The sequence below is a fragment of the Lissotriton vulgaris genome, chromosome 6 (assembly GCF_964263255.1).
Source record: "Lissotriton vulgaris chromosome 6, aLisVul1.2, whole genome shotgun sequence".
NCBI classification, from domain to species: Eukaryota; Metazoa; Chordata; class Amphibia; order Caudata; family Salamandridae; genus Lissotriton; species Lissotriton vulgaris.
The window spans coordinates 541,036,495-541,063,120 of NC_141694.1; the positions used below are offsets into that span (position 1 = coordinate 541,036,495).

The 26,626-nt window shown below is 40.5% G+C and overlaps 1 protein-coding gene across 1 annotated transcript in view; it reads left to right on the top strand.

The window, feature by feature from the left end:
- Window positions 1-26,626, top strand: part of LOC147707531 (dynein axonemal heavy chain 5-like) — a 1,425,553-nt gene that overhangs the window by 534,016 nt on the left and 864,911 nt on the right. Inside the window, exon 35 of the mRNA XM_086925656.1 lies at window positions 15,840-16,039. Within this exon, the coding sequence (XP_086781782.1) occupies window positions 15,840-16,039 (200 nt within the window). The remainder of the gene's footprint in view (window positions 1-15,839; window positions 16,040-26,626) is intronic.

Genomic DNA, 26,626 nt, shown 5'->3' on the forward strand with positions numbered 1-26,626 from the left:
ATCACCTGTTATGGGGGTGTCTGAACTTGGGGACGTATTGGCCGGAAGTGGGAATACTCCTGAATGCGGTGACAGATAGGGAGGTGGACTTTGATATGGCGGCGTGTCTCCTGCTTTGGTTCCCGCATACCAAAAAAACGAGAATCACGAGTAAATTCATTGATTTAGGACTTATGCTGGCGCAGAGGGAGATAACCTGGCATTGGAAGTCTAGGGAGGGCCCTTCAGTGAGGAGGTGGATGAATGAGCTATTGAAATGGGCGAGCTGTGAAAGCATTATTAGAATGCGGCAGGCTACTAGACTTGGCAAGGAGAGCTGTTTGGACATGGTGAGAGCCTGGGAGTCGGTGGTGCAAGCGTTGCGTGATTACATGGTGGGAGAGGATGAGGAGGAATGATAGTCCAAGTGGATTCCATGCACTCTTAGCGATTACGAACGGCTCCTGATATGTGGCGAGCCCCTGACATGGTACGGATTTGGACGGCCCGCATTAGCAGCAGCAGCAGTAGTAGTAGTTGGGGGGTTGGGGGGGGGGGGGGGGGGGAGGAAAAGGGGGTCTTGAGGGGGGTTGCTCGACATAGCGGCCTGGATTAATCTCGGTAGATAGTGGGTGGGTCAACCCAGATACCGGGGGGCTCCCGCGATGGTGGGCAGGCGTTCTGGCATTCATACTGGGGAGGCCTGGGAAGGGGACTGTGGAACGGTGTGGTCTGAGCTATGTTGGACGAGGTATGGGCTGGTAACGGGGTTTCCTGGAGCATTTTGAGTTCGTTTGTTGATGCATAGGGGGGGGGGGAGTTTTAGGGGGGTAAAAGCAGATACTAAAAAGTGTTGTAGGTCGGATTCAGGGAATGGGGTACACAGAAACACCTTCCTAGGAAGGATAGTCCTGGAGCGCCGCCCAACCTCCGGGATGTGGGCTAAATGGCTGTGTATGGTATCCCTGTCATCTTTAAGGCTGTGAAGCTGTAAGTGTATTAATTGGCCTATGCTGTGGTCTTGTTTCTTATTCTGCAATAAAAACACTTTAAAAAAAAAAAAAAAAATGTCAAAACTGTTAAGGAAACTGAAAATAGATTCAGAGTGCAGAGTTTTTAAACAGCAGTGGACAGATGACTATTTTTTTGTCCTGTGCAAGGAAAAGGCAGTTTGTTTGATCTGCAAAGAGACAGTGGCGGTGTTTAAAGAATTTAATATCCGCCGACACTATGAAACCCGCTATGGAGGGCAGTATGCTAGCTTGCTGTGCCAAGTGAGGAGAGACAAGGCGGCTAAGCTACAAAATGGATTTGCCGCCCAGCAGAGTACAATGCTACGCCAAACACAGGCGAACCTGTCATCCGTTCGGGCCAGCTTCAAGGTAGCTAAACTGATTGCAAGCTGTGGAAAGTCGTTTAGTGATGGGAGTTTGTCAAGAAGTGTTTGAACGCTGTAGCGGTGGAGGTGTGTCCGGACAAGAAAGATGCCCTGAACATGGTGAGTCTGTCCGCATCTACAGTTACCAGGCGAATTGAAGAAATGGGGCATAATGTACATGTCCAGCTGAAAGAGAAAGCTAAAGATTTTGAGTGTTTAGCATTGGCAATGAATGAGAGCAATGACGTGCAGGACACAGCACAACTGCTGATTTTTATTCGGGGAGTTAATTCAACTTTTGAAGTTTCCGAGGAGCTGGCAGCTCTACAAAGTCTCATGGATACTACGACAGAAGAGGATATTTTTTGTAAAGTACGCGAAACGATGGAAGAGTTGGATTTAGACTGGGCTAAGCTGGCTAGCATCACAACGGACGTTGCTCTGAGTATGGTTGGTGCGTCGCGGGGGCTAGTGGGGCGCATAAAAAGAGAAATGGAGGACCGAGGTCTCACCCCCCCACTTCAAGTCCACTGCCTGATTCACCAGCAAGCACTGTACTGCAAAGTTCTGAAGTGGGAATCTGTCATGAAGGTGGTTGTGTCTAGCATAAATTTTATCAGAGCAAACAGACTAAATACATGCAGTTCCAGGCTTTTCTATCCGAGCTGGAGTCTGCCCATGGAGAAGTGCTTTACCACGCTGAAGTCAGACGGTTAAGTCGGGGTAAAGTTTTGAAACGCTTCTACTAGTTGCTACCTGAAACCAACGCCTTTCTCCTGACAAAGGGAAAAACTGTCCCAGAGCTGATCGACACAGAATTGAAAGGGGACCTTGCCTTTTGAACAGATGTGACAGAAATTTTAAACAGCCTCAATTTACAGCTTCAAGGCAAGAGAAAATCAATCAGTGACATGTATTCCCACGTCAAAGCATTTGAGGTTAAAATGGCGCTGCTTGTTGGACAAGTGCAAAAACATGACTTCACCCATCTCCTTGCTACTCGGAGCCTCTCAGCTGAGGAGCCAGCGGTCCCGTTTCCAACCAAGAAGTGCAAGGAGGCACTGGAAACGCTGAGAGCGGAGTTCAGTATGCGGTTCCGTGAGCTTCATGCCCTCGTTAAAGAAATTCGCATATTCCAGAACCCTTTTGCTGCCGACATTAATGACACCCTGCCTTCTCTTCAATTTGAAGTGACTGAGTTGCAGACCTGTGATGTGCTGAAAGACGCATTCAAGCCCAACTGTCTCATAGAGTACTATGCTTCCCTCCCAAACGAGACCTACCCCAACATTAGAAAGCACACTATGAAGATGTCCACAGTTTTTCGGAGCACATATATCTGGAGCAAACTTTTTCACACATGAAGCTGATAAAAAATCCGAGAAGATCAAGACTCTCAGATCAACACCTGCATCAGTCTCTGAGACTGGCTGTAACTGGAATTGGACCTGACATCAATCTCCTCACCAGTCAGAAGCAAGCCTACAGCTCACACTGATATGGTAAGCCTGCTGATTTCAGTAACTATGAAAATGAAAAGATTTCAGTATAGTAAAGCTCTTTTTATAGGCAGCATGTTTCTTGAACAGTGATGTCACAGACAAAATGAGACTGCAGCATGTCATCTGCTGATGGGCTGCTTGTGTTTTTTTATCTGCCATTCGAAGGGCCTGCATGCTTCCAGGACCACCCTAAAGTCAGCCTGTTTATTACAATTATTCTGTATTAATGTTATTTCACTGTGTGGCAAAAAAATTATCATCAGCTTGTGTGTTTATTTTGGAATCTAATCTATATCTATAAAATAAAAGGAGTATCTGTGGTACTTCAAATAAACACGAGAATACTTTCTATCACTATTTTTGCAAACCAAGAGGTAGCGCCAAGGCCCAGCGAAGGGCAGCTGCAAAACAAATGTCATTATAATCGCCACAATAATACTGGTTGTCACTTTGGCCCATATCATTTCCTGTTATAAGACTGACCCCTGCCCCATCACAGAAAAGAAAGTTGATGTGGCCCGCCGAAAAAGGTTTGGAGACCACTGCCCTAGATGAAAAAAATGTTGTGTGGTGCATTATTAGTATTCACAAAACACATTGGTTACGTAATTACATGTTATTCGAGAGGGTTGAATCCAAGCAAGTTTTTTACGTATGAAACCTTGCTCCATCAATACCCTCCTTGATGGCATTCTATGCCATCATTAATTACTAATGAGCAATGAATGTAAATGTATAGGCATTTATATAGCGCACTACTTACCCAGAGGGTCCCAAGGCGCTTCGCTTCGACCGCTGCGAAACCCTTCCTGGCTTCCCTGAGAGATGGTCCCTTCATGGGTATCTCCAGGGTGAGACCAGGCATCCCCGGCGGTCTGGTGGAGCCGATAGTGAAGATGAGGCAAGCTAATGCCCAGAGTTGCCGAGTGTGATCGCTGATCAGAGTGGGCACCTAGGCGAGAGAATTATCGAGTCCGCTGACCCTGATCCAGAAACCTGCCGCGCCGGGAATCGAACCCTGGTCTCGGGCCGTCCTCTGCTCTCGGGTCTGCCGCCTCTAACCAGTGAGCCACACTACTTCATGAAGAATTTGCCTACCCCCACGTGAATGATTATGTAGAAATTTTTGGAAAAACACAAACAAAGGAAATGTCTTCTGCTTGTGCAGGTATTTTATTTAAACCTGTTTCAATTTTTTTACCAAGTTTCTTTTTATATTTTCATGGAAGAGAAAGGTACTTGTGAACCACATTTATATATAACATGTATACATATATACAACTATTATACAACGAACATATATACAAATATAAACAGTTTTTAAACAATCTTCTTTTTCAAAAGCTACGTTTTCACAAATATTGACTCTTTGTGAAGTATTTCGCACTTGTGATTACCACAAAATGAAACAAGAAAAGGCAACCAAATTGTTGTAAGAAAGATCAAATATCAATTTTAAGGAAAAGATCAAAGCAATTAATCATGCGATTAGCAATAAGTTCCTGTTCACTTTCTTTGAATGCCTGCCGACGCGTTTCGAATCTGAAGATAAATCACAGATTCTCATCAGGGCTCTTTCATTGGGGGTAATCTGAATGGAGAATGCAAAAGAAGATCATTCAGTCGCTACATCGGACTAAGAATAACTTAATCTCCCCTTTGTGAAAAACTGATGTCACCAAACCTGTTACCTTAAACTCTTGGCAACGCGGTCCCGCGGGTCCAATACATGTAACGAAGCTAGTGACTTCCTGGGTCCTTTTACTGTGACTGTGGACCTAATGTGCAAAATGAGGGATATTTACTATTTACATCACTGACCGACCAGGGGACAGTCTGATGAACAGACAGAAAAGCAAATAAATCCATACCTAAAATGGTGTAGGCAGCATGAGGGGGTCTTTTTATTTTGAAGTTGTTGGAAGTGTCCTCCGCGATCACACGGGGATTCCAAAAACCTGTAAGGTATGAAGAATAGCGCTTGTAAAAGCCCATTCTTTGTTTTGACTTTCTACTCATGAATGTTCGAAGTGAAGTCAAACATACCTGCGTTGAGGGCAAATGTCCCATATGGACAACTTCTTCGCATTAGAAGAAATTGCTCAGAAATTAAACACTTTGATCAACATGGACAGATCTTCTGTGAGGAAATGTGCCAAAGGGGTTACCCCAGTAAGCTACTAAAACATTCATACAAAAGAGCACGCTATAGCCCTAGAGAGTGTCTCTTTGAAACCAAAGCAAAACGAGACCTAGAGAATCTGGTGTGCGTCACTACCTTCTGCGCAGAAACACATAACATAAGACAAATGGTGCTCAAACATTGGCATCTTCTTGAAGAACTAGAAGTACCCTTTCCACGCCCGATTTTTGCGTATAAGAAAAATCAAAGCATTGGACAACAAATTGTCCGTGCAGACATAAGGCTAAACAAACCCAAAAGTGACTTGTCATCACAATGGGGTTTAAAACCAATTGGAGGCCACCACAGATGTGGGAATTGTGTGGCATGTGATTCCACCATTGAGGGTAATACCTTTCAACATGCCAACCTGAGCTGGCCACACGCTGCCTTCTCGAACTGCAGGACTAAAAATGTTGTGTACGCCATTGTTTGTCCCTGTCCAAAAGTGTATATAGGGAAAACGACCCAACAAGTGAATGCACGCATGACACAACATCGATCACGTCTCAAAAATAAAGTGCAGACTGCACCCCTTGTACAACACTTCATTGAGAAAAATCATGCGGATAATGATTTCCAGTGGACTGTCTTGTATAGTATGAACCAAATGAAACCCGGCATAAATATAGAACAAGTGTTGCTTAGAAAGGAGGCATATTTGATTTTAAAATTCAACAGCGCCCAAACAGGCTTGAACTCGTTGTCTGAGATTTCGAGGCTGTGAAGCACTTGGAATCTCAACAAACGACCCGTAAACTACAGGTACCATAATGCTTGGCGGCGGCTTAATATAGTGGAAGAGCCAATCTGTGGCCACGGTATTGGTGGATGGTTCACAATGAGAAGAAACCCACAGCGAGAGGAAGGTGAGTGAAGATGGGGGAGACCGCTTTGTTGAAACCCACATTTTTAGCTTCCAACTAAAACAGTAATACCTCCTTGCAGGTGCACAGCGCGATTAGAAACGCTGCCTCCAATACCGCTGAGGACGCTGAATCACGGTCCCACGAGGCGGAATTAAAACAATGGAGACGTGCGAGATCTGAGAAGATCGGAACACGCACCCTGCTAGAAAACAACGCAGGTATGTTTGACTTCACTTCGAACATTCATGAGTAGAAAGTCAAAACAAAGAATGGGCTTTTACAGGTTTGGTGACATCAGTTTTTCACAAAGGGGAGATTAAGTTATTCTTAGTCCGATGTAGCGACTGAATGATCTTCTTTTGCATTCTCCATTCAGATTACCCCCAATGAAAGAGCCCTGATGAGAATCTGTGATTTATCTTCAGATTCGAAACGCGTCGGCAGGCATTCAAAGAAAGTGAACAGGAACTTATTGCTAATCGCATGATTAATTGCTTTGATCTTTTCCTTAAAATTGATATTTGATCTTTCTTACAACAATTTGGTTGCCTTTTCTTGTTTCATTTTGTGGTAATCACAAGTGCGAAATACTTCACAAAGAGTCAATATTTGTGAAAACGTAGCTTTTGAAAAAGAAGATTGTTTAAAAACTGTTTATATTTGTATATATGTTCATTGTATAATAGTTGTATATATGTATAAATGTTATGTATAAATGTGGTTCACAAGTACCTTTCTCTTCCATGAAAATATAAAAAGAAACTTGGTAAAAAAATTGAAACAGGTTTAAATAAAATACCTGCACAAGCAGAAGACATTTCCTTTGTTTGTGTTTTTCCAAACATTTCTACATAATCATTCACGTGGGGGTAGGCAAATTCTTCATTGCTCATATCTCATTGGTCCAGCCTCCCCTGCATCCCGGGACCAAACTCCTTTTCTTTACAAATCATTAATTACTAAAGCAGATGCCAACTTTAACAATTTCCCAGTTCTATTTCTTCATTTACTTTGGAATTTCCTTTTCCTCTTTTCTTTTGAAAACCTTTTATTCTTTTGTAAATATCTCCTTTTATTTCTTCAAGTTGAATTTTATCATATTTTCTTTTCTTTCCTTTCTCATTCACTTCATACCATTTTCTTTACCTGCTGCATTTGCAACAAATCATTATTGTTAAAACTAATAAAGTTATACCTATATTGGCATCAGTATTTTGCCTACAATACTTTTCCCTACATTAGAGAACCAACTGTATATGGAAGAAATACCATCAGTTAGTCTCTTCCATGCATTGTCAACTTCCAGTGGTTTCAATATTTCTTCCAAATTTTTGACATATTTCCCAATTTCAACACTTTTGTCAGGTATGTAGGTGCAACAATGTTGAGCCTTCAACATTTTACAGACTCCGCCCTCTTTTGCAAATAAAATGTCAAGAGCAAGTCGATTTTGCAAAACCATAGATCATTCCGCAGTTAGTTAGGTATTGATCAGAAAAAATCCTCCAGCAGTGTCAGTCTATAAGTGATCCACCACTATTGATAATTTTCAGATTCTTTGTGTATTCAGAATTACTCTCACTGAAGGTATTAATGCTCTGAATATATCTCCTACAATTTGTGAAAAACTAGTCCTTTTCTTGCGTGTTAGTCCGTTATTTTCTTCATTGCTTCTAGTGATTCTTTTTACATGGTACACATTTGGGAATACTATTCCGAAATAGCAATTCCCATACCAGTGTTCAATTAGCTTAAAATAAGCCTTATTTCCACATATATAATAGACTCCAAGAAATACTGGATCAGTTCCCCCTTTTAGTTCCCAACCACCAATTATCAGAAAATTGTGCTCACATTCACTGGAACCAATAAATATATTGTTATACTCTGTTTTTAACCTACGGAGACCGATTTTCCCTTTCTTTTCAAGGTCCAGGGACATAGCAGCATGAGTCTTGCCAGTTGCAATAAAATCTTCTCTCTCAGCCCACTTAGGTATCTGAGGTTTCAGTTCAGAAGCCCTTCTATAGAAATCCGGTCTCGTTTTCTCTACTAAATTGAGAAATATATTTTCTTCTTTATGTAGCTTACATGTGAGATCATGCTTATGTGCTTCAGCTATATCTATTGCTTTTATTGTTAGAAAGTATTCTCCCATGAATTGTGAATCTCTACTGCTAAGAACAGGGTTCATGTTTTTTCGCAAGGGAATTTCAGAAACAACCACATCAATGTTAGAATAATAATATTGTAACTTTCCAGTTCTGTAAAATAAGATAGCTAAAATACTACATGAAATACCATATGTCAATGGCAAATGATGATATGTTACTCCTTCTGTTACAGATGTTGGCATTTTCATGCACACATAACAATCATTAACTTCCATGGTTTCTATATAATGTACTAACAGGTTAGCAAACACATTTAAATCTATATTATTTTTATATACGCTGTGATGCAAAACTGTTTCATATGATGCTTCTAATTCTACTCTGTCTTGTTTAATGTTAGCTCCTTTCCATTTGTACTAGTGTTATTTTGCTTACTTTCGGTCATTAGATAGGAAATGGCTATTGTCAATCCTAACCATATTGTAAGTACTAAGCATATGCTACATATACACAATTTACAGCAGCTCTCTCTACAATTCTGTTTCGTTTTTCCAACAACTCTCCCATCAGCCATTTTGGACAAGGAAGGTTTTTCCGCTCTTTCTGAATTTTGTACTGGATACAACCTTGGGAATTTCTTCCTTTTAGGTTGGTCTCACTTCATCATCTATTTGATCAACCTCTAATTCTTCATCACTTTCTCCACTTATATCCAGATTCTCGAAATCCTCAAGAATTACATAAGTTCATTCAGGACCCCTGAATTTATTATTCAGTCTTTGCATTTGTGGACTTCTCTTTCTTGGCTTTTCAGTGGGCGGTTCAGATTGACTTGTTATTTCATTTACTTGGTCAGGTTCTTCATTTATTTTCTTAAGGCGATATTTCAGTCTCTTGATAATACTAGGCCAAGTATCACCTTTTCTGAGTCTTTTAGCTGGCAGTGTGCTTTCAGTTTCTTCAAATGCTCTTTTGTTTTCGTTGAGTTGTGGCACAATTTGATTATTCCCGTCTTCAGAATTCCTCTCTATCTGGCCTTGTCCAAGGCTTTTTATCTTTGCAGTTTCTGCCTGGATGAATGCTTCTTTGCTATACTAACCCTGTTCAGGAATTTGTTTGCTTTGACTTCGTTCTCCTTCTTCTTCCTGACCTTGTTTTTCTTAACCTAACTGGTCCTGCACAAGTCTTATAATTTCTTGATTGTCTTCTGCCTGAGCGTTTTCTCTAGTATCTATTTGTCCCACCTCAGACTCGCCAGTGTTGCTTTTATTTGCTTCTGTCTGAGTAGATTGCTCTTTTCTTATCTGGTACTCCTCAGATTTGATGTTAGCTTTATTTTCTATAATCTGAGTGTGTTCTTCTATTCCTGTGTCATCCTCACTATCACTCTGCTTTTCTAATCGGGTTTGACTTCTGGTTCTTACAATGATTTCAGGCATATCCATTATTGGGATCCAATTATCCTGACTAGTGCTAGTTTGTTCTTGATCAGCTACTTCAGAATCTATTTCCTGTGATTCTTCAGCTGTACAACCATCAGCCCTTTCAACCACTTGAGTTTCTTGTGATTCTGCTTCATCAGGAGTAGGTATCCTCTTTGTGTGGCTGGCTTGTATCCAATTAGGCAGGCCTGCACATTTTACAGCTGTTGTAACCAATATAACCTGATGTGGCTTTGCCCACCTTGGTGCTAGGCACGATTCTCGAGTGTGATCTTTCACTACTACCCAGTCACCAGGATTCAGATCATACGCTTGGTTCGGCTGCCTGGCAACAGCATCTTCCCCAACCTGGTGAGAGATAGAACACACTTGGTCAGCCAACTCTTTGCAATTCTCCAGTACCAAATCATCAAATATATTCAACGGCATGTGTCCTGGTATACATACTTGCCTCATTGCCCTTCCCATGAGTATCTCATGGGGACTCAAGCCTGTATTCTTGTCTGGAATGCATCTGAGTCCCATCAGGAACAGAGGGAAAGCATCAGGCCACTCCAGTGGGGTGGATGCACACACCTTTCCCAGCCTTGACTTGATTGTGTCATTTAGTTGTTCTACCACTCCAGAAGCCTCTGGAAGGTATGCACAGTGCAATTTTTGTTCAATTTTAAATGCTTCACAAATTAATCAAATGATTTCATTATTAAAATGAGACCCTCGGTCTGATTCAATATTTACTGGAAAAACGAACCTAGGAATGTATTCTCATAATAGGAGTTTGGCTACTGTCAAGCTGTCATTTCTCCTGGTGGGGTATGTCTCCACCCACTTTGAAAACAAACAAACAATGACAAGTACATATTTTATTCCTCGACAAGCAGGTAATTGAATGAAATCAATCTGAAGCCCTATAAATGGTCCCTTAGCTTTCCCAATATTTCCTGGACAAACTACAGTTTTCCTGCCTGGATTTATTTGTTGACAAATTAAGAATCTCTGGCAAAGACTCTCTGCGACATTCCTGAACCTTGCGTTGAACCAATCTTGTCGAAAAAGTCTAATCATTGCATCTCTGCCTATGTGGGTGTCTCCATGATACATCCTAGCCATTGGTACAAGCATACAGTCAGGTAACACAGGTCTTCCATCTAAGTAAACCCACACACCATCATCTGCTCTTCTCTGACAACCTATTTTTCCCATTCTTCCTTTTCTTTTGTTTCTGCTTCATTTTGTAATTCTCTCACTTCCTCCCATGCTCCTATACCCCCAAGTAGCATAAGTTGGCCGCTGATTCCACATCCATCAATTTTCTTGTTTATTGCTATTTTGTATTTAGCTCAATATTGGGCAACTTGGTCAGCATAACGATTACCAGCTGTCACTTTATCATTTCTTGATTGGTGAGCAGCACACTTGACCACAGCCACTTCTTTTGGCAATTGAAATGCTTCAATTAATTCTTTTACAAAATTTCCATTTTTAATAGGGTTTCCTGAAGAAGTCATGAAATCCCTTTGCATCCAGAGTTGGCCAAAGTCATGCACAACCCCATAACCATACAGACTGTCAGTGTAAATGGTTACTCTCCAATTTTTCCCAATTTTGCAAGCTTTAATTAAAGCCACCAATTCAGTTATTTGTAAGACTTGACTCCTGGTAAATAGGATGCTTCGACTATTCCAGGCACTGTACATACAGTATAAGCAGCACTCAATCCTCCTTCCTCATGGCGCATACAGGAGCCATCGACAAACAGTTAATGTTCTGCATTCTTTAAGGGTTCTTATTGTATGTCTGCACGAGGTTTGGCACTCAGTTCAGTAACATCAAGGCATTCATGCTCGACTTCATCTTTTACTTCTTCAAAATATGAATCAGGCAACAAAGTTGAAGGGTTTAAGACAGTACATCTGACTATCGTTACATTTTGTGCACCTAATATGACTCGCTCATATCTAGTCAGCCGACTAGGAGTAAGATACTAAGTTCGAGTTTGTGTAAGCAAAATTACAACTGCATGTGGGACATACATCGTTACAGGGTGTCCCATTACAAGGGATACAGTTTGCTCCAAACTCATGCATGTTGCGGCTACAGATTTTAGGCACCCTAGCAATGCACTGGGTCCAAAGTAGCAGAGAAATATGCCACAGGACGTCGCATTAGGCCATGTCTCTGCGTTAGAACTGACAGTGCACAATTGTCTCTCACATCACAGAATAATGCAAATTCTTTTGAATAGTCTGGCATTCCTAGCGCAGGTGCTTCGAACAGACAGTTGCGTAATTTCAAAAAGGCTGTCATGCTTCTATCATCCCATTTCACTGGATCTCTTGCTCTTTTCTTTGTCAATTGTTTCAATGGCTTGGCTAGTACTGCAAATCCCACAATCCACTACCTGCAATATCCTACAACTCCAAGAAACATCCCTATTTCTTTCTGGGTCTGAGGTAATTTCATATTTCTAATTATTTTGATTCTTTCTGAAGTCACTCTTCTGACCCCTCTTTTAATTTGATGCCCCAAATATTTGACCGAAGTGGTGCAGAATTGTACTTTCTCAGGTGACACTTTTGGGGCTCATTAGGATGGCGGGCTGACTTTGTCCGCCTGGCACCCTAACGGAGAACGGGACCGCCCGCCATAAGTGGGGGGGTCCCGTAGGGGGAATTAGGATGTGCCCGCCACAGTGGCGGGCACATCCTGTATTTTCAGTATTGTGGCGGGCGGTGCTCCCTGCACCGCCTGACACAATACTGAAAATTACATGTAGCATTTGCAAAACCAAAGCGGCAGGCACCGCGAGGTGCCTGCCGCTTTGATTATGTAAATGTGGGGGGGGTACCACAGGTACTCCCCCGTGTGCACCCCCCATTCTCCTTCACTCTGGGGCCCCGCAGGGTGCCCCCAGAGTGAAGACCGCCTGTCAATTTGCCCATTGTAATATGGCTGGCCGTGTCTAACAGACACCGCCACCATATTAAACAATTTCCGCCCCGGCCGCAAGGCGACCGGGGTGGAAAACAGGCGGGCGGTGTTTTACACCACTGCGGTCCCCCCACCATCCTAATATGGCGTGGGGGAATTGGGCAGTGGATGTCGGGCGGATTGCCTCCGCCAGGCCGGCGGTGGCAACCACCAGCCTGGGGGAGGCAATCCGCCCGACATCCTAATGACCCCCTATATATTCACCTTCAGCTAGGTGATTTAATAATGCGTTGGAGTCGATAACACAACAATTTCGAGTTTTAGATGCGACTAATAAGTCGTCAATGTATTGCACCAAGACGGATTGTCTGGGCAACACCAGAGATTCAAGACATTTTTTCATAATTTGATTAAAAATCGAAGGACTTTCAGTGTACCCTTGTGGAGCACGATTCCAAACATAAACATGCTCGTCAAATTTGAACGAAAATAAAAACTGGCTATTAGGATGCAAGGGAATGGCGAAAAAGGCATGGCATAAATTAATTACAGCTTTGGGAAATCATTTGTAAATGATAAAATATCTTGTCGGGTCCATGGGACATGTACATAACCTCCTCCTGGAACTTTTCTCATAGGGCACAATCTTTCAACCTTTTCTTTGTCTTTCATTAAGTACTCAGATGTTTTTCGATTTGCCTGTGCTTCTTCCTTTTTCTTTGTCCATGTAGTCTTCCATCTATCTAAATCTCCCCATTTTTGTAGCAATGTCAATAATTCTTTTATCTGTAACTTCTTTCTTCCCTGACACGTTCATGTTTTCTAAATCTTTGTCAGAGAATTATGCCCTATATGGTTTCTGTAATATTTTGGATTTACCTATTCCGATTCCCTTTTCTGCAGCCAAACTCATTAATTTTTCATGAAATATTTTCGTAATTCGGGTGATATTTCTGCATATGAATAATAACTGTTCTTCACTAAAAGTGTTTAATCTTTCTATCCCTACATTTCCAGCAATCATTTCTTCTAATTCTACTCGTAATTTAAATATATCCAATATCTTTGGAGGCGATTTTGGCTTTTCTATATCTCGTGTCCATCCTTTTATCTCTTCTGGGGTTACCACAGTAGCACTTCTTATTCCTGTGGGTGTATCTATCTGTACTTCTTTTGAGTACCCAGGTGTAACTTTTTTAAATGAATCATTTATTGGTTCTCTTATTGGCAAATCCATTAGAGAAATTATCGACTCACACTCACTTGCTTGATCATCAACTATAATTTTTTCTTTTCTTGGTTGTATGATCGGTGTAGTCAGAACAGGAATTTTAGAATAGTTTGGCTTATCCCCATGTAAGGGAACAACAGGGCCTATAGTTACTGGTATTGTTAGGGCTTCAGGATTTGCACTTAACTGGGTTATTTTCTGAATTAACTCACTTCTATTTTTATTTATTGCTTCCCTTTCTTTTTCTTGAAGTACTCTTTCCATTGTACTCTCATGTAAAACTTGTGGAACTAAGGGTGTGTTCAAAAGCGGGGCACTAGGGGTAATTCTGTTTCATTCTTCTTGATACCGCGGAGGATTTTTCATTAAAATATCTTCAAAATAATCATCTTCTGATTTTCCACTACCAGCCATTAAATGCTTTGTTTTCTCTGCACATTTACTTCCTGTCGTTTCTTCTGTGGTCAGTACAGGATATAACCCTTCTACTACCATGGGCTGTCTCCATTGTTTCATCTGTTTGTCGCTGGTTTTAGGAGGAAATCTGGGATAAAATGTACTCAAGTTATTATCACATCGTGGTCTATCTCGCTCAAAAGCCTCAGTCTCCCATTCTTATAAAGCTTCATACTGAGTTAATCTAGGCCTTGGTTCGAATTCATTCATGCGAGTTTGTAAATTGTGCAAAATTCTCCCATTAAATGTTCTGTTATCAGGAAATGCTAATATACCATCCTCTTTTGTGTACTCTATACAATTTTCTAACCAGACACAAGTGTGATAACCTCTTTCTTTCATCACATATGATGCAGGTGTATTCGGGAGAGGAATAATAAGTCCTTCTCTAGTTTTAAATGACTTATCCTTTTTAAAATAATGTTTGATCTTCTGCATAAATGACATTTTCCTTTTCTCTCCGTACATAGTACTTGGTTTCCCTCTAATATACTGCTCGGGGGCAAAACCTATAAATCTTCTACCTGGACGGGACCCTATTATAGTTAGATCGAGACTCCACATATATTTTCCCCTATCAATTAATACTGAAAATTCGATTTTGACAACTAATCAATTATTTACTTCTACTCTAATGCTTCTCCAATGCCATTGCGTCTTTTATCTTGATGACTGATCAACATTGGTTTTAATAAAATATTTTAACCAATGCTTGTCCGATTTTTTTGTGATGTCAGTTTCGCTCCTCTGTACTCACCCCTCCTTTATAATTTTACCTCGGCTATACACTGGCTGTTTCTACCAATCCCAGCGTAGCTCTCGGTGACGTCATTGCAGCACCCGCGACTGACCCCTCCTTTTCAAGGTAATACGAAACTTAATTTGTTTCGATTTTACTATCGCATTTCTTTAATTAACAACACAGAAACATTCGCTACTGTGCCTGATTGACTAAATTCAGAGAAAGATTGATTTCTTAAGATGCAAGTAAAACCTTCCGCTTACCCTTCATTCACACACCACGAGTAAAACCTTTCCACTTACTCTTCTCTCAAGCATTAAAAAACCTGTTACTCCTTCAGTATTTCCCTTTCTAGGTGATATAAGACCAAAGTTTCACCATTGAACTCCTTTGCTACCAGTCACTCTCACTTTTATACAAGAGAATAATCCCTAATTAGTGCTTCAAGTTCTACCTAACTTTTCACATTTTCTTCATCAAGGCCAGTAACCTTACTGCAGTGAGGCTTCCATTTACCACCCACTATTCAATATCCCCGGGTACTTCTGGACAACATGAAACAATACAAACGGGTTTTGGTTAATACAGAAATCCCAGAGAAAGCATTTAAAAAAGAAAACTTTTTTTTAAAGCAACTCCGTTTCCTCGGGGAACTTAAAAAAGTTTCCTTTATTTTAAAACAGTCACAAGCTTGATGGTGTGCTGACCCTTGCAGGGCACAATCATGTGACTCTGAGCAAACAACGAGTCTCAATTTGTGATCTTCCTAATGAATTCTAGATAGGTCGAATTGTGGCAGAATACGAATGCTTATTTTATGAATCAATATATTAGTTCATACTTTTGATTTCAAATAAGTTTCTGGTCGCAAATTGTTACTAGTTTTTGTAACCAGAACCTTAGTACATCTAGTCCTAAATAATTTCTATGTGATAATGTTTATAATATAATACACTGTATGTGTTGAGTGTGCTGCATTTCTATGAATGACACTTTGCATGTTTCGTCTCCAGTGCTGCTGTGCCGGAGATGTCCCCAAAGAGGTCATCCTTAAGCATGTCCAGGAAGAGCTGGAAATCTGTTTCCGGTCGCTCACCTCCTACCTGGACCGGATGAGGCAGGCCTTCCCACGCTTCTATTTCCTGAGTGATTTGGCCCTTCTCTCACTGCTCAGTCACCCCTGGGATGTGAAATATCTCCAGCATCATCTCAGGTAATTTTATGATGATAGCAAGCAAGAAACCATCTGCCTTCTCAAGGCGAAATCAGAGTGGGGCCCAAAAAATCACGTTCTTTGAAAATTTGAATCCCATTTTATTTTAATTGAAATAACATATTTCCAGTTTAACTAGAGTACTTCTTGAACCTGAAACTGTGTGCTGTTTTGTTTGGTTAACAATCATACATAAATAAGGTTAAACATTTTTGTTTGTCTAGCCTGCTCTTTTTCCTCTTGCTGCAATGTCATTGCTATTATGGGCCATCTCTAATTGAGTAACACATTCCCATTAGATGTTGATGCTGCATACTACCCTGCTGGAAGTGTTGCACAAGAACAAGGGGTGAAATCATGTACTGTACTAAACCTCTTAGTAGGATCAATAAACTAGGTCCTGGTTTCAGGTGCTCCTTAGTCTGCTGAGCCGCAAAGGGAGACTCTGTTCTGCTCAGTACTTTACAGATGGTGCAGGATGAAGTGGCTTCTACTACAAGTCTTGGCTTCCTTGGTGACAGCTGTCAATAAAATGCATCTCCTCACTGTATGAGGGACTTCATTTTTTTATTCAAAGGGCATAAGTAAAATTCAGAGGCTGTAAACAAAATACATTGAATTGCACGGGATTCATGAAGCTATAACGAATATTCTTTCAATCCATGTACAGCAATACATATATTCCCAAGTAAAACATAGCAGTTGCCGAGTAATATGGTGATAATTACTGCGGTGTTGCAGCTACTTTGCTAACTTCCACCTTGGCTCCACTGAGCCACTCAGTGTGCTTTGCCAGGTTTGTGGGGTGACTCAATAACTACGCAGATCATTCTAAAAGAACTCCTGCATATGCACTTCTATCCCAGGTAAAACCACAACCAGTTTTTATTATCAGAATTATGCTGAGACAAATGCATAATTGGCAAATGCATCAATGTATTTGTTAATGAGGCTCATTTCACAATGAGTTGCTGGTGGAGTGATATCGCTGAAGATAAGAAAGAACTAAGGGATAGTTGTACAAAACTATTTTGTGGTCGCAAACCTTGCAATTCACAATATCACACAGCTTGCAGCCACAAAGTAAAATTGTGTTTTGACATTCGTTAAACCGCCTTTGCAATTCTGAATTATTCTTGAAAAACCATTACATTGGTAAATTACTCTTTTTGAATTACATTTAGGAGGGGATAAGAAAGGGTTATCCCTTCCTACTTATGATTTTTAAAGAAATGGCCCCTATGGGGCAGCTTCCCCTTTGGGAATTGTGTCAGACAGTCTATGGGGAGCAGGCAGTGGCCCAGGTGGCTTTTAAGTGCTCCTACTGATGTCATCCTGAACTGGATGCATCTTATTTTAAAGCAGCACTATTTCAATTCAATTCAATTTAAATCTTTATTCGGCACTTAAAAAGACACCATAAAAGTACATACACAATACATAATTTTTTTTATATATTTTAAAAGCGAGTTTAAAAATGAGTTAAAAAATAATCTAAAAATTCATTTCATTTACAAAGAGGAATGAGAAATTTCCATACTTGGGTCTCTGTTTAAGGAGCATTACAGTCAATTATTTCTCTGGTGTTCCTTAACCGCATTGCAACCCTGATAAAACTTATTGTACAAAACAACGAGTGAGCATCTGAGGCTTCCTGGAGAAACCTCAGGGCCATTTTTGCTTGTCTAAGTTTAGTTTCTTTCAGGATCCCTACTAAAAACGTGCGTCTGGGAACAGAATAAAAAGGACATAACAGAACAGGGGACAGCAAGTAAATGATATAGCATATTTAGTCTAAACCGAGTCATATAGAATCGGTCCTGGGCATTATGCATCACAGTGAGGTATGGTTCCATTCCATGTTTCTTTGTCAATAAGCAATGAGATAAAACAGTAGGCTTACACTATTTATTTTAAGGAGCACAGACTGCTTTGATTTTTTTTTTCCTGCTTGGAAATGTGAACCCAATGTTGGAGGTCTGCTGTTCCCTGTAGGTCGCCATCCCTGTGACAATCAGATTACCTAACTAATATTAATTACACTCATCATGGCACAATACAGTGTGAGTGGAGAATTTGCTAGAAGACATATTAGTACATAGGTTGTGTAAGAAGTTGTGTTGTTAGTTGACTTAGGTGTGAGCCCTGGGCAAGCAACAACCACAATTCTTGTCAGGGTAAGGCACAAGCCAACCCTAAATTAATCTATACTCAGCCTTCTGGTAGCTTGGCACACACCAATCAGGCTTAAATTAGAGGCAATGTGTTAAGTATTTTTGCAATACTTCAAACAGTAATAAAGTGAAAATACCACAGAAAAACGATCCCACACCAACTTAGAAAAAGAGAACATTCTAAAAACAAGACCGAAATTACTCAATTCCAAGTAGTGAAACCAGAGGTATGCAATTTTAAACATGTTAGTGAAAATAGCAACAGAAAGCACAAAGCCAACTGTGGATATCTGGTCACCGGCCAACCATGATGCAGAGCAAGACAGCTACAATGACCCAGTTATGCCTGCAGAACAGAGTACCTTAAATCTTGATTTGTGGAGCATTGCAAGGATCTGCGCAGCCGAAGAGATGTGTCGGTTCTAAGATGGTTTGAGGCTGCGATGCGAGGGCCTGTGTCGTTGTCAAGTATCCTGTCAATGGAGCTTGTGATGCAAAGTCCTGCATTGAGGATGCAGCGCGCAGTCGGGTGGATGTGTTGCTTCCGAAGAGCTGCAGGGCTGCAATGCAGGTCTTTGTGACGGGTCCAATCCATGTAGCAACGGCAATGCATTGTTTCTGCTCAGGCGTGCACAGCAGAGGAGATGCACCAGTTCCGCTGGATCCACAGAGGCTGGCAGAGCACCTTGAGTCCACTTCCAAGTGCCCAGGACTGGGGTGGCACCACTTGTCATGGTGTAGTTCCGATATTACCCTTTCATGCAAGACCTACGCTGTTTACGGATAACATACACTGTGGGCTTGGTGGCAAACTGACTCTGTACACCCCCACCGAATATGTCAGCCTATGTTTTTCCATTAGCTAGCTTGTAGTGTTACTAGAATCTCCTGTCATCAGAGAGATTAGTTTGTGCAACTTTAGAACATAATACCCTCAGACTCATGGAAACAATATACTACTTTTCATCCAGTCATTCGTGCTTCCTTGTTTTGCTCTCAGAGAGATACACAGAAGTAACAGTCGAGCCTGTTTACAATAAGAATTTATTGTACCGTTGTTCTTCTCATGTAAAATAAGTGCGCTGCTACAACTGTAATACAGTAGCAGAGATATGGAACCAGCAGTACAGTGAATAGAAAGAAATAGTATTGCAATAGTCATGAACGCATGCATGAATATAAAATGCATCTATAAAATAAAGTGCGTACTCCTAAGATGCCTGTCTAGATGTACCTAAGTGTACCTAGCATGTGAGTAGGTGCGAAAGAGCCTAAGTCTAAGAGACAAGAATCCCAGTAGGATTTAGTTGAACCCCCATGCCTGAATAGTGAGAGTGTGGGACCTCGTCCTGGACTTGAGTTGGACACCCCGCAAGTGATCGTCAGACCACTGTCAGCTGGAGCAATGACATGTCGGAGCTGCAGCGTCTCTGGTCAATGTGTCTGCCATGAAGGCTCGGTTCCCTTCTGCTGACTGATAGCAAGAGGTGCTGTATTTATATAGTCTATGTGCGTATGTTCCCATTGTTCAGTATGCGGATGATGTTGGGAATTAAACCTTGTGAGTCAATGGGAGAGGTGAAGTTGACCTTCTGTAGAGTGTACTCATTAATTATTCATATGTGCTAAGGATGACGTCTTAGCAATATTGATTGGGAAAACCCACCCTTGGAATGGAACTAGGTGAAAGTTTAGTCCATAAAAGGCAACAGTCCTTATAAGGCGTTATGTCCATATGAGGCAGTCTGTACATATTTGGAGTTATGTCCCTATAAGGTTCGTTCATATGAAATGATGGGGAGACGATGTAGGGAAAGTGAAAGATGTTCCCTAGACCTATAGTAGGGTACCAATATGAAATATAACAATGGTAGACTTAAAGATTGAAGAGTCCAAGTGCAGGTGCAAAGTTGTTGGAAGCCTGTTGTGTTCCTGAGGCTTCAGATCAGGAGGTCAGCCAACTAACCCTTGGTGTCACTTTGGGTTCTTGGTTCAAGAGATTCATGTCCAGTCCTCCTCACCCAGGCAAGAGAGCAGCAGGTCAGCACAGCAGGACAGCATACCTTCAAAGAAGCTTTTGAGCAAAGTGGCAGCCCTTTCGGCAGCACAGCAGTTCTTCTTCCTGACGAAGTATCCATAGGTTCAAAAGTGTACTGAAGAATTGGTGTCTGAGGTCCAGTATTTTTACCCAATTGTGCCTGTGAAGTGGGTAGAAGCTTCTAGCGGCATGCCTTTGAAGTGCACAGGTGCCCTGACTACAGGGGGTATGCAGCCCTTTGTGAGAAGAGAGGGCACAGCCTAGTCATGTGTAAGTGGGACTGATCCCAGCTCCTCCCTCTCATCCTGCTAGTGATAGCCCATACAGTCTCACATAAGCTCCCTATTGCGAGTTGTTCTTTAAGAGGAACACTGAAAGCCCAACTGTCACCTACACTGAGTCATGTGAACAGGAGACTGGCTGCAGGCACCAAATGGCTAAGACAAGAAGATGCCAACTTCCTAAAATTCAACAAAATAAACACTGTACCTTGTCTGAAACAATTTTCCAAGCACAAAAAGTTATTGTGTGATCAATAAATGCAATTAACATAACCACATACTTTTTCCATAATGTATCTTCTGATTTTTTTTCTTGGAACATTTTACATTTCATATGTACACAAATAGCATACACATCAGTCAATGTCAGATATACTTATTTATCCACACATTACATTTCAATATTAAATCGCAAATACATGGCGCCAGTATCACAAAAACCAGTGAAATCATCAATCATAAATCTCTCTCCAAGAAGGCTAACAGAAGAGGAAACAGTGATGCTTGAGAAAGAATTGTCATTCGTTCCTTCAATACACACAGATTTTGTTAGTTTGAGACTGAAGCATTGGAATTTTTTCGGAAAGTCCGCATGAAAGTCTTTTTCATGAATCGCGAATATCATCAAGAAGATGAATCCTCAGAACTACGGAACAAATCTAGTTGTTGCCCACCCCAAACACCATCCAAAAGGAGGTACTTACTTTTAAACAGTCTGTATTTTGTGCAATTAGCCAATTTGAAAGCAAAAAAGCATTTTGTAAGAATAATATAACTAAGCAACAACGGTTTGCATTAAGGGAATTACAACACAATAGTAATCAAACAGGCAGACATTGGTGGAGCAGTGGTTTTTTGGCCCAAAGAAATTTCCACCAAAGAAGGCAATAGGCAGATTCTTGATGAAGGATTTTATCAGAAAATCTCCACATATCCAACCAAATCCATCCAAGGAGAAGTCTTTGGAGTTTCTCAAGAAGCTTTCAACAATGGTTGGACCCAAAGGATGCAAATTTTGCTTCACTTAATCTAGATTTGCACTTCCTTCCAACGATACATAAAAACGCACTAATTTCCCCTGGGTGACCTTTCTTCTTCTTCATTGTTGGAGCCTATTTCACAAAACGTAGACATCTTTCCCAAGCCCTTCATAAATGTAGTACCATCATACTTGCGAGACATCATGGATTTTAGCAATAAAATTGAAGGCCTGGGATTTAATTCTGATGCACAATTGTTGGTAACCATTAACGTGGTCTCTCTATATATCCACATTTTCCAGGATTAAGTCCTGGAAGCCATAGAAATGTACCTGGAAGCAAGTTCTAGACCACATTGAGCCCCCACAAGATTTATAATAGACCTGGCTTGCCTAACATTGAAAAGAAATATTTCAAATTTGATGTGAATTCTTCTGCCAGATCAAAGGGACTATGATGGAATGTTCCTTCACCCCAGTGATTGCGATACTGTACATGGTCTAATTTGAAGAAAGAAAAATTTACATATAACAATAATCCTTTTCAAAACGGGGTCACAAAATGTCTGAGATTCATTGTCAACATTTTCTGTATTTGTACAGGCGAAGAAGAAACCCTTATCTAATTTCACCGATGGCTGAATAACAGAACCCCCGATTTAAAATTTTGTATGAATTAGAACAATAACGTTTTTACCTTCTTGGATGTAGAAGTGAAGGTCGTAGAGGAACAGCTAACAACAACTTTGCATCGGAAACTAACAGGCATAATTAATACCTTACAGTATGAGAGCTTCTACCCACAAAGTCTCAAAGACAATTTGCTGTATAGGCCATTTCTAAGGATCCAGCACAATTTTACACAGAAAAACAATTATTTCCATTATGCCACCGTCCTGTCAGACAAACTTAAAGAAAAGGGGTACCCTCACAAACGTATCAAAAATTAATTAAGAAGGCCTGGTTTACTCCTAGAGAAATAACCTTGCCAGAACGGCTTGTATGTGTATCTACATATTGTCCTCAAACTACCCATTTTTATAGAATCATACTTAAAAACTGGAATTTACTATCAAAATTGGACAGTACATTTGAGCAACCTCTATTTTCACACATAAAATTCAAGTATTGGCAAACACCTTGTATGAGCGTACACTCCTACAATGTCAGCCAAAAGAAATTTGATGAAACATTGGAAGTTACCACCCCTTAAAGGGCACTACAAATGCGGAACATGTGTTGCATGCAACTAAACAATTGAAGGTTTGATGTTTCTTTTGGACAACATTAAATGGAAACCTACTGCATTTTCAAATTGCAAGATGAAAAATATTGTTTATTGCATAATCTGCCCATGCCAGAAATGTCATATTGGTAAAACTAATAAGGAAATCCGATGGCAGATTATTCTACATAAATCAAGAATCATCCTTAAAAATAGTTTCAGTGCAATGGTAAATCATTTCAACAAAAGAAAGCATATGGAAAATGGTTTGAAGAGCCTGACCCTGGAGGGGGTGACATAGACAGATGTCTAAATCAAAGAGAAGCTTACTGAATTCTGTTATTCAATACAGCTATATGTGGATTAAATGAGATATCAGAATTGCAAAACGTATGAATTCACTTATTTTATTTCGTTATACGACTCTTTAAGGATTGGCAAAAGTGGCACACAACTAAGAAAATCTTATGACTGAAGATCTCAATGAAGAAACCACAATAGCATGATGCTCCACTCGCCTAATAAAAGTGCCCAATTTCATCGCTTCAGGGCAAGCATCCTTCGCCAAGAATTAAATCACAGAAAAGATCAGCAGCGGTTAGACCCTGTCTGATGTGCCCCTGCACTAATGGTGTATGCTGCAGATTAGGCATGTCCATGAACGCATATGGATTAAAACATGTAAGCTGTCCCTGATCAAAAAACTAGTATTAACTAAGATCTGATGGCTTGAAATGCATTCATTTATAAGACTAAACGTAATTGAAACTTACAGCCTGATTCATCAAGCTGATTTGCGCTCGCACAGGGCCACATTCTGAGAATCTGGCCCTTTGCGAGTGCGATTTTTGCATATGGGATTCATCATCCCAAATGCAAAAATCGCTATTACCGAAATCGCATATTTGCGAGGAATTGGATTTAAGGAATCTCTAATAGAGATTCCTTAAATGCAATTCAACAACCAATTAGAAATTGCGAAATCGCAATATTTGGTCGCAATTTACCACCAAGTCTGACTTGGTGGTAAATTGCGAAAAAGAGTAAGAAGCACTTTAGTGCAATTTTTTCTTTTGCATGTTACTCACACATGTCCTTTGGACATGTGTGTGCGCAACACCTGTTCAAATGTGCATTTGAGGGGTGCTACAGGGTGTCCTTTGGACACCCCTGGCACCCTTCAAATCGCTATCTTATTTGCGATTAGCAAATTGCTAATCGCAAATAAGGAATACTCCCCATTCATTCCTATGGGCCTTTTGGCCCATAGGAATGAATGGGGAGTTTTTCCTTATTTGCGATTTGCAATTTGCTAATCGCAAATAAGGAACGTGTAGGAATCGCATTTTATTTTGCGATTCCTACATGAATACCGTTTTGCGAGTCTCTAATAGCGATTCCTTATGAATCTCTATTAGAGACTCACAAAACCGTACCTTGATGAATCAGGCTGTTAGTTTTCTCCTTACAAATAAGGCAATGATATTGATACAGCGACTGCTACCAAATACAAGCATTCTGACAATACAGCCCTCTTACTGAGTAAAATAAAAGCCATTGAGAACATTGCCCTTTAACCCCAAAGCAGAAAAAGTGTGTATACATTTAGGCAATGCGCCCATCGGTTGCGTAAGTCTAATTTTTAACAACAAATATTAGCTGTCACATAAGCTTAACACTGAATGAGGCTTGACTGTAACCAGATGGTTCTGTTCTTTTGTTTTCTGTTTTAGACACACATGGAACAGACGGCAAAAGAAGGTAAAAATTATAAGCAGCTGTGAGGGGTTGAATTAAAATCAAAATTCTCACAAGACCAATGTACCAATTAATTTCATTTTTTCACAGTCCTTCCCAGTTCTTGGTCCTGAGGATACCCCAAATCTACGGGGTTCAAAATGCACTACGCATTAGGGAGTTGTAGAAACTCATCCTCAATGTGGAGGCAACCCTAAAGACTGGGTTCCATCTTTTTGGTTCAATTAACAAGCTGTTACAAACCCTGTGAATACTTTGCCTTAGGATTATGGACAATTGAAAAGAATATGATACTCCTGGTGTTCAATGATGAGAACTGGTGAATTTTAATATATTACAAATATTGTTGCTTTGAATTTTTTGTTTTTGGAACATTTATAATTTATGTTTTTCATATAATATTGAATTGTGATGTGAGACAAATAGGTATATCTGACATTGACTGATGAATATGATATTTATGTATATGATATGTTTATGTAAAATGTTCCAAGAAAAAAGTTTGAAGAAACATTATGGAAAAAGAAAGTGGTCATGCTAATTACATTTCTTGATCACGCGATAACTTTTTGTGCTTTTAAAATTGTTTCAGACAGGGTAAAGTGTTTCTTTTGTTGATTTTTATGTTGGTCAACCTTGCTGAATAGATAGACCCAACCCTTTGAAATAACTTTCTAAAAGTGGCTTTTTCAAAATTTAATTTTAAATCTGACCACCATAAATTAGGCTTTTTCACTACAATTCCAGATACACCAAACATGAACTAGTTATTCCCATTTGGTAATTACACTTATCCTATGGGAGAGGTAGGTCTCGAAACAGTGAAAAACAAATGTTTTTCACTACAAGGACATGTAAGACTTAAAAGTACATGTCCTACTTTATAAATACATTCCAGCATGTTCTCTGGGCTGTTCAGGGCCAACCCTAGGGGTAACATATGTATTAAAAAGGAAGGTTTGGGCCTGGCAAAAGGTTAACTTTCAGAATAATCAGAAAAAGAGAGCGAGAAGATGCAAACTGGCTTGTTCCTCTTCCCTTTTAATACATCAGAAACAAACAAGAGCGAGCTAGCTACCATTAGGCCCTATTGTCGCAAATGTAATTCACTCATGTTCCAGGGGAAGCATTAGGTTATTTAAAATAACCCGGCCCCACTGTAATCAGGCGTCGCAGCACGCCTGGGATACGCTAGGCATCTTGAGTGGGAACCCAATGATTAAGCATGCCACCCACTAGGTTGACGGGTGAGGGTTCTTTTAAATAACCCAATGGTTCCCCTGGAACATGAGTGAATGACATTTGTGTCAATAGGGCCTAATGGTAGCTACCTCGTTCTTGTTTGTTTTTGTTGCACTAACAGATTAACTTTGCCAGGTCAAAATCGCAGCTTAAAACTGCACAAACACAGGCTGCAATGGCAGTCCTGAGACATGTTTACAGTGCTACTTAAGTGAGTGGCACAATCAGATTAACTTTGCCAGGTCGAAATCGCAGCTTAAAACTGCACAAACACAGGCTGCAGTGGCAGTCCCTAGGCATGTTTACAGTGCTACTTAAGTGAGTAGCACAATCAGATCTGAAGGCCTACTAGTAGCGTTTAATTTACAGGCCCTGGGAAGTGGTAGTGCCACTTTGCTAGGGACTGACAAGTAAATTAAATATGGCACTTGGGTATAGCATCTAGCATGTTTTAATGAGACAGCACAAGCACTTTAGCACTGCTAAGCAGACGTAAATTGTGCAGAGTCCTAAGACCAGTTAAAACAAACTCGGCAAAAACAGGAGGTCTGAAGGCAAAAAGTTAGGCGGAAACCACACCAAGGACGCCAGTCTAACAGGTTGCATTGGAAAATTACAGACAAGTCAGGGCAGAATTTGATTCCTTTATTTACAACCTGTCTGTACGTACATCTGGCCCTAAACTGTGTCCCAGGACTGGAATTATTGTAGACTGAGTCATCTTTGTAGCTATGGATGATCCTTTCACATGTTAAGATATTAAACACAACCCAATTTTCATTATGCTTGCATCATATTCCCAATCCACTTAATAACCATATCAAACTCCATGAAAGTGGTTGAGTAGACATTTCATACTGCAGATCTGAAAGTGTCATTCAAAGGGTAAT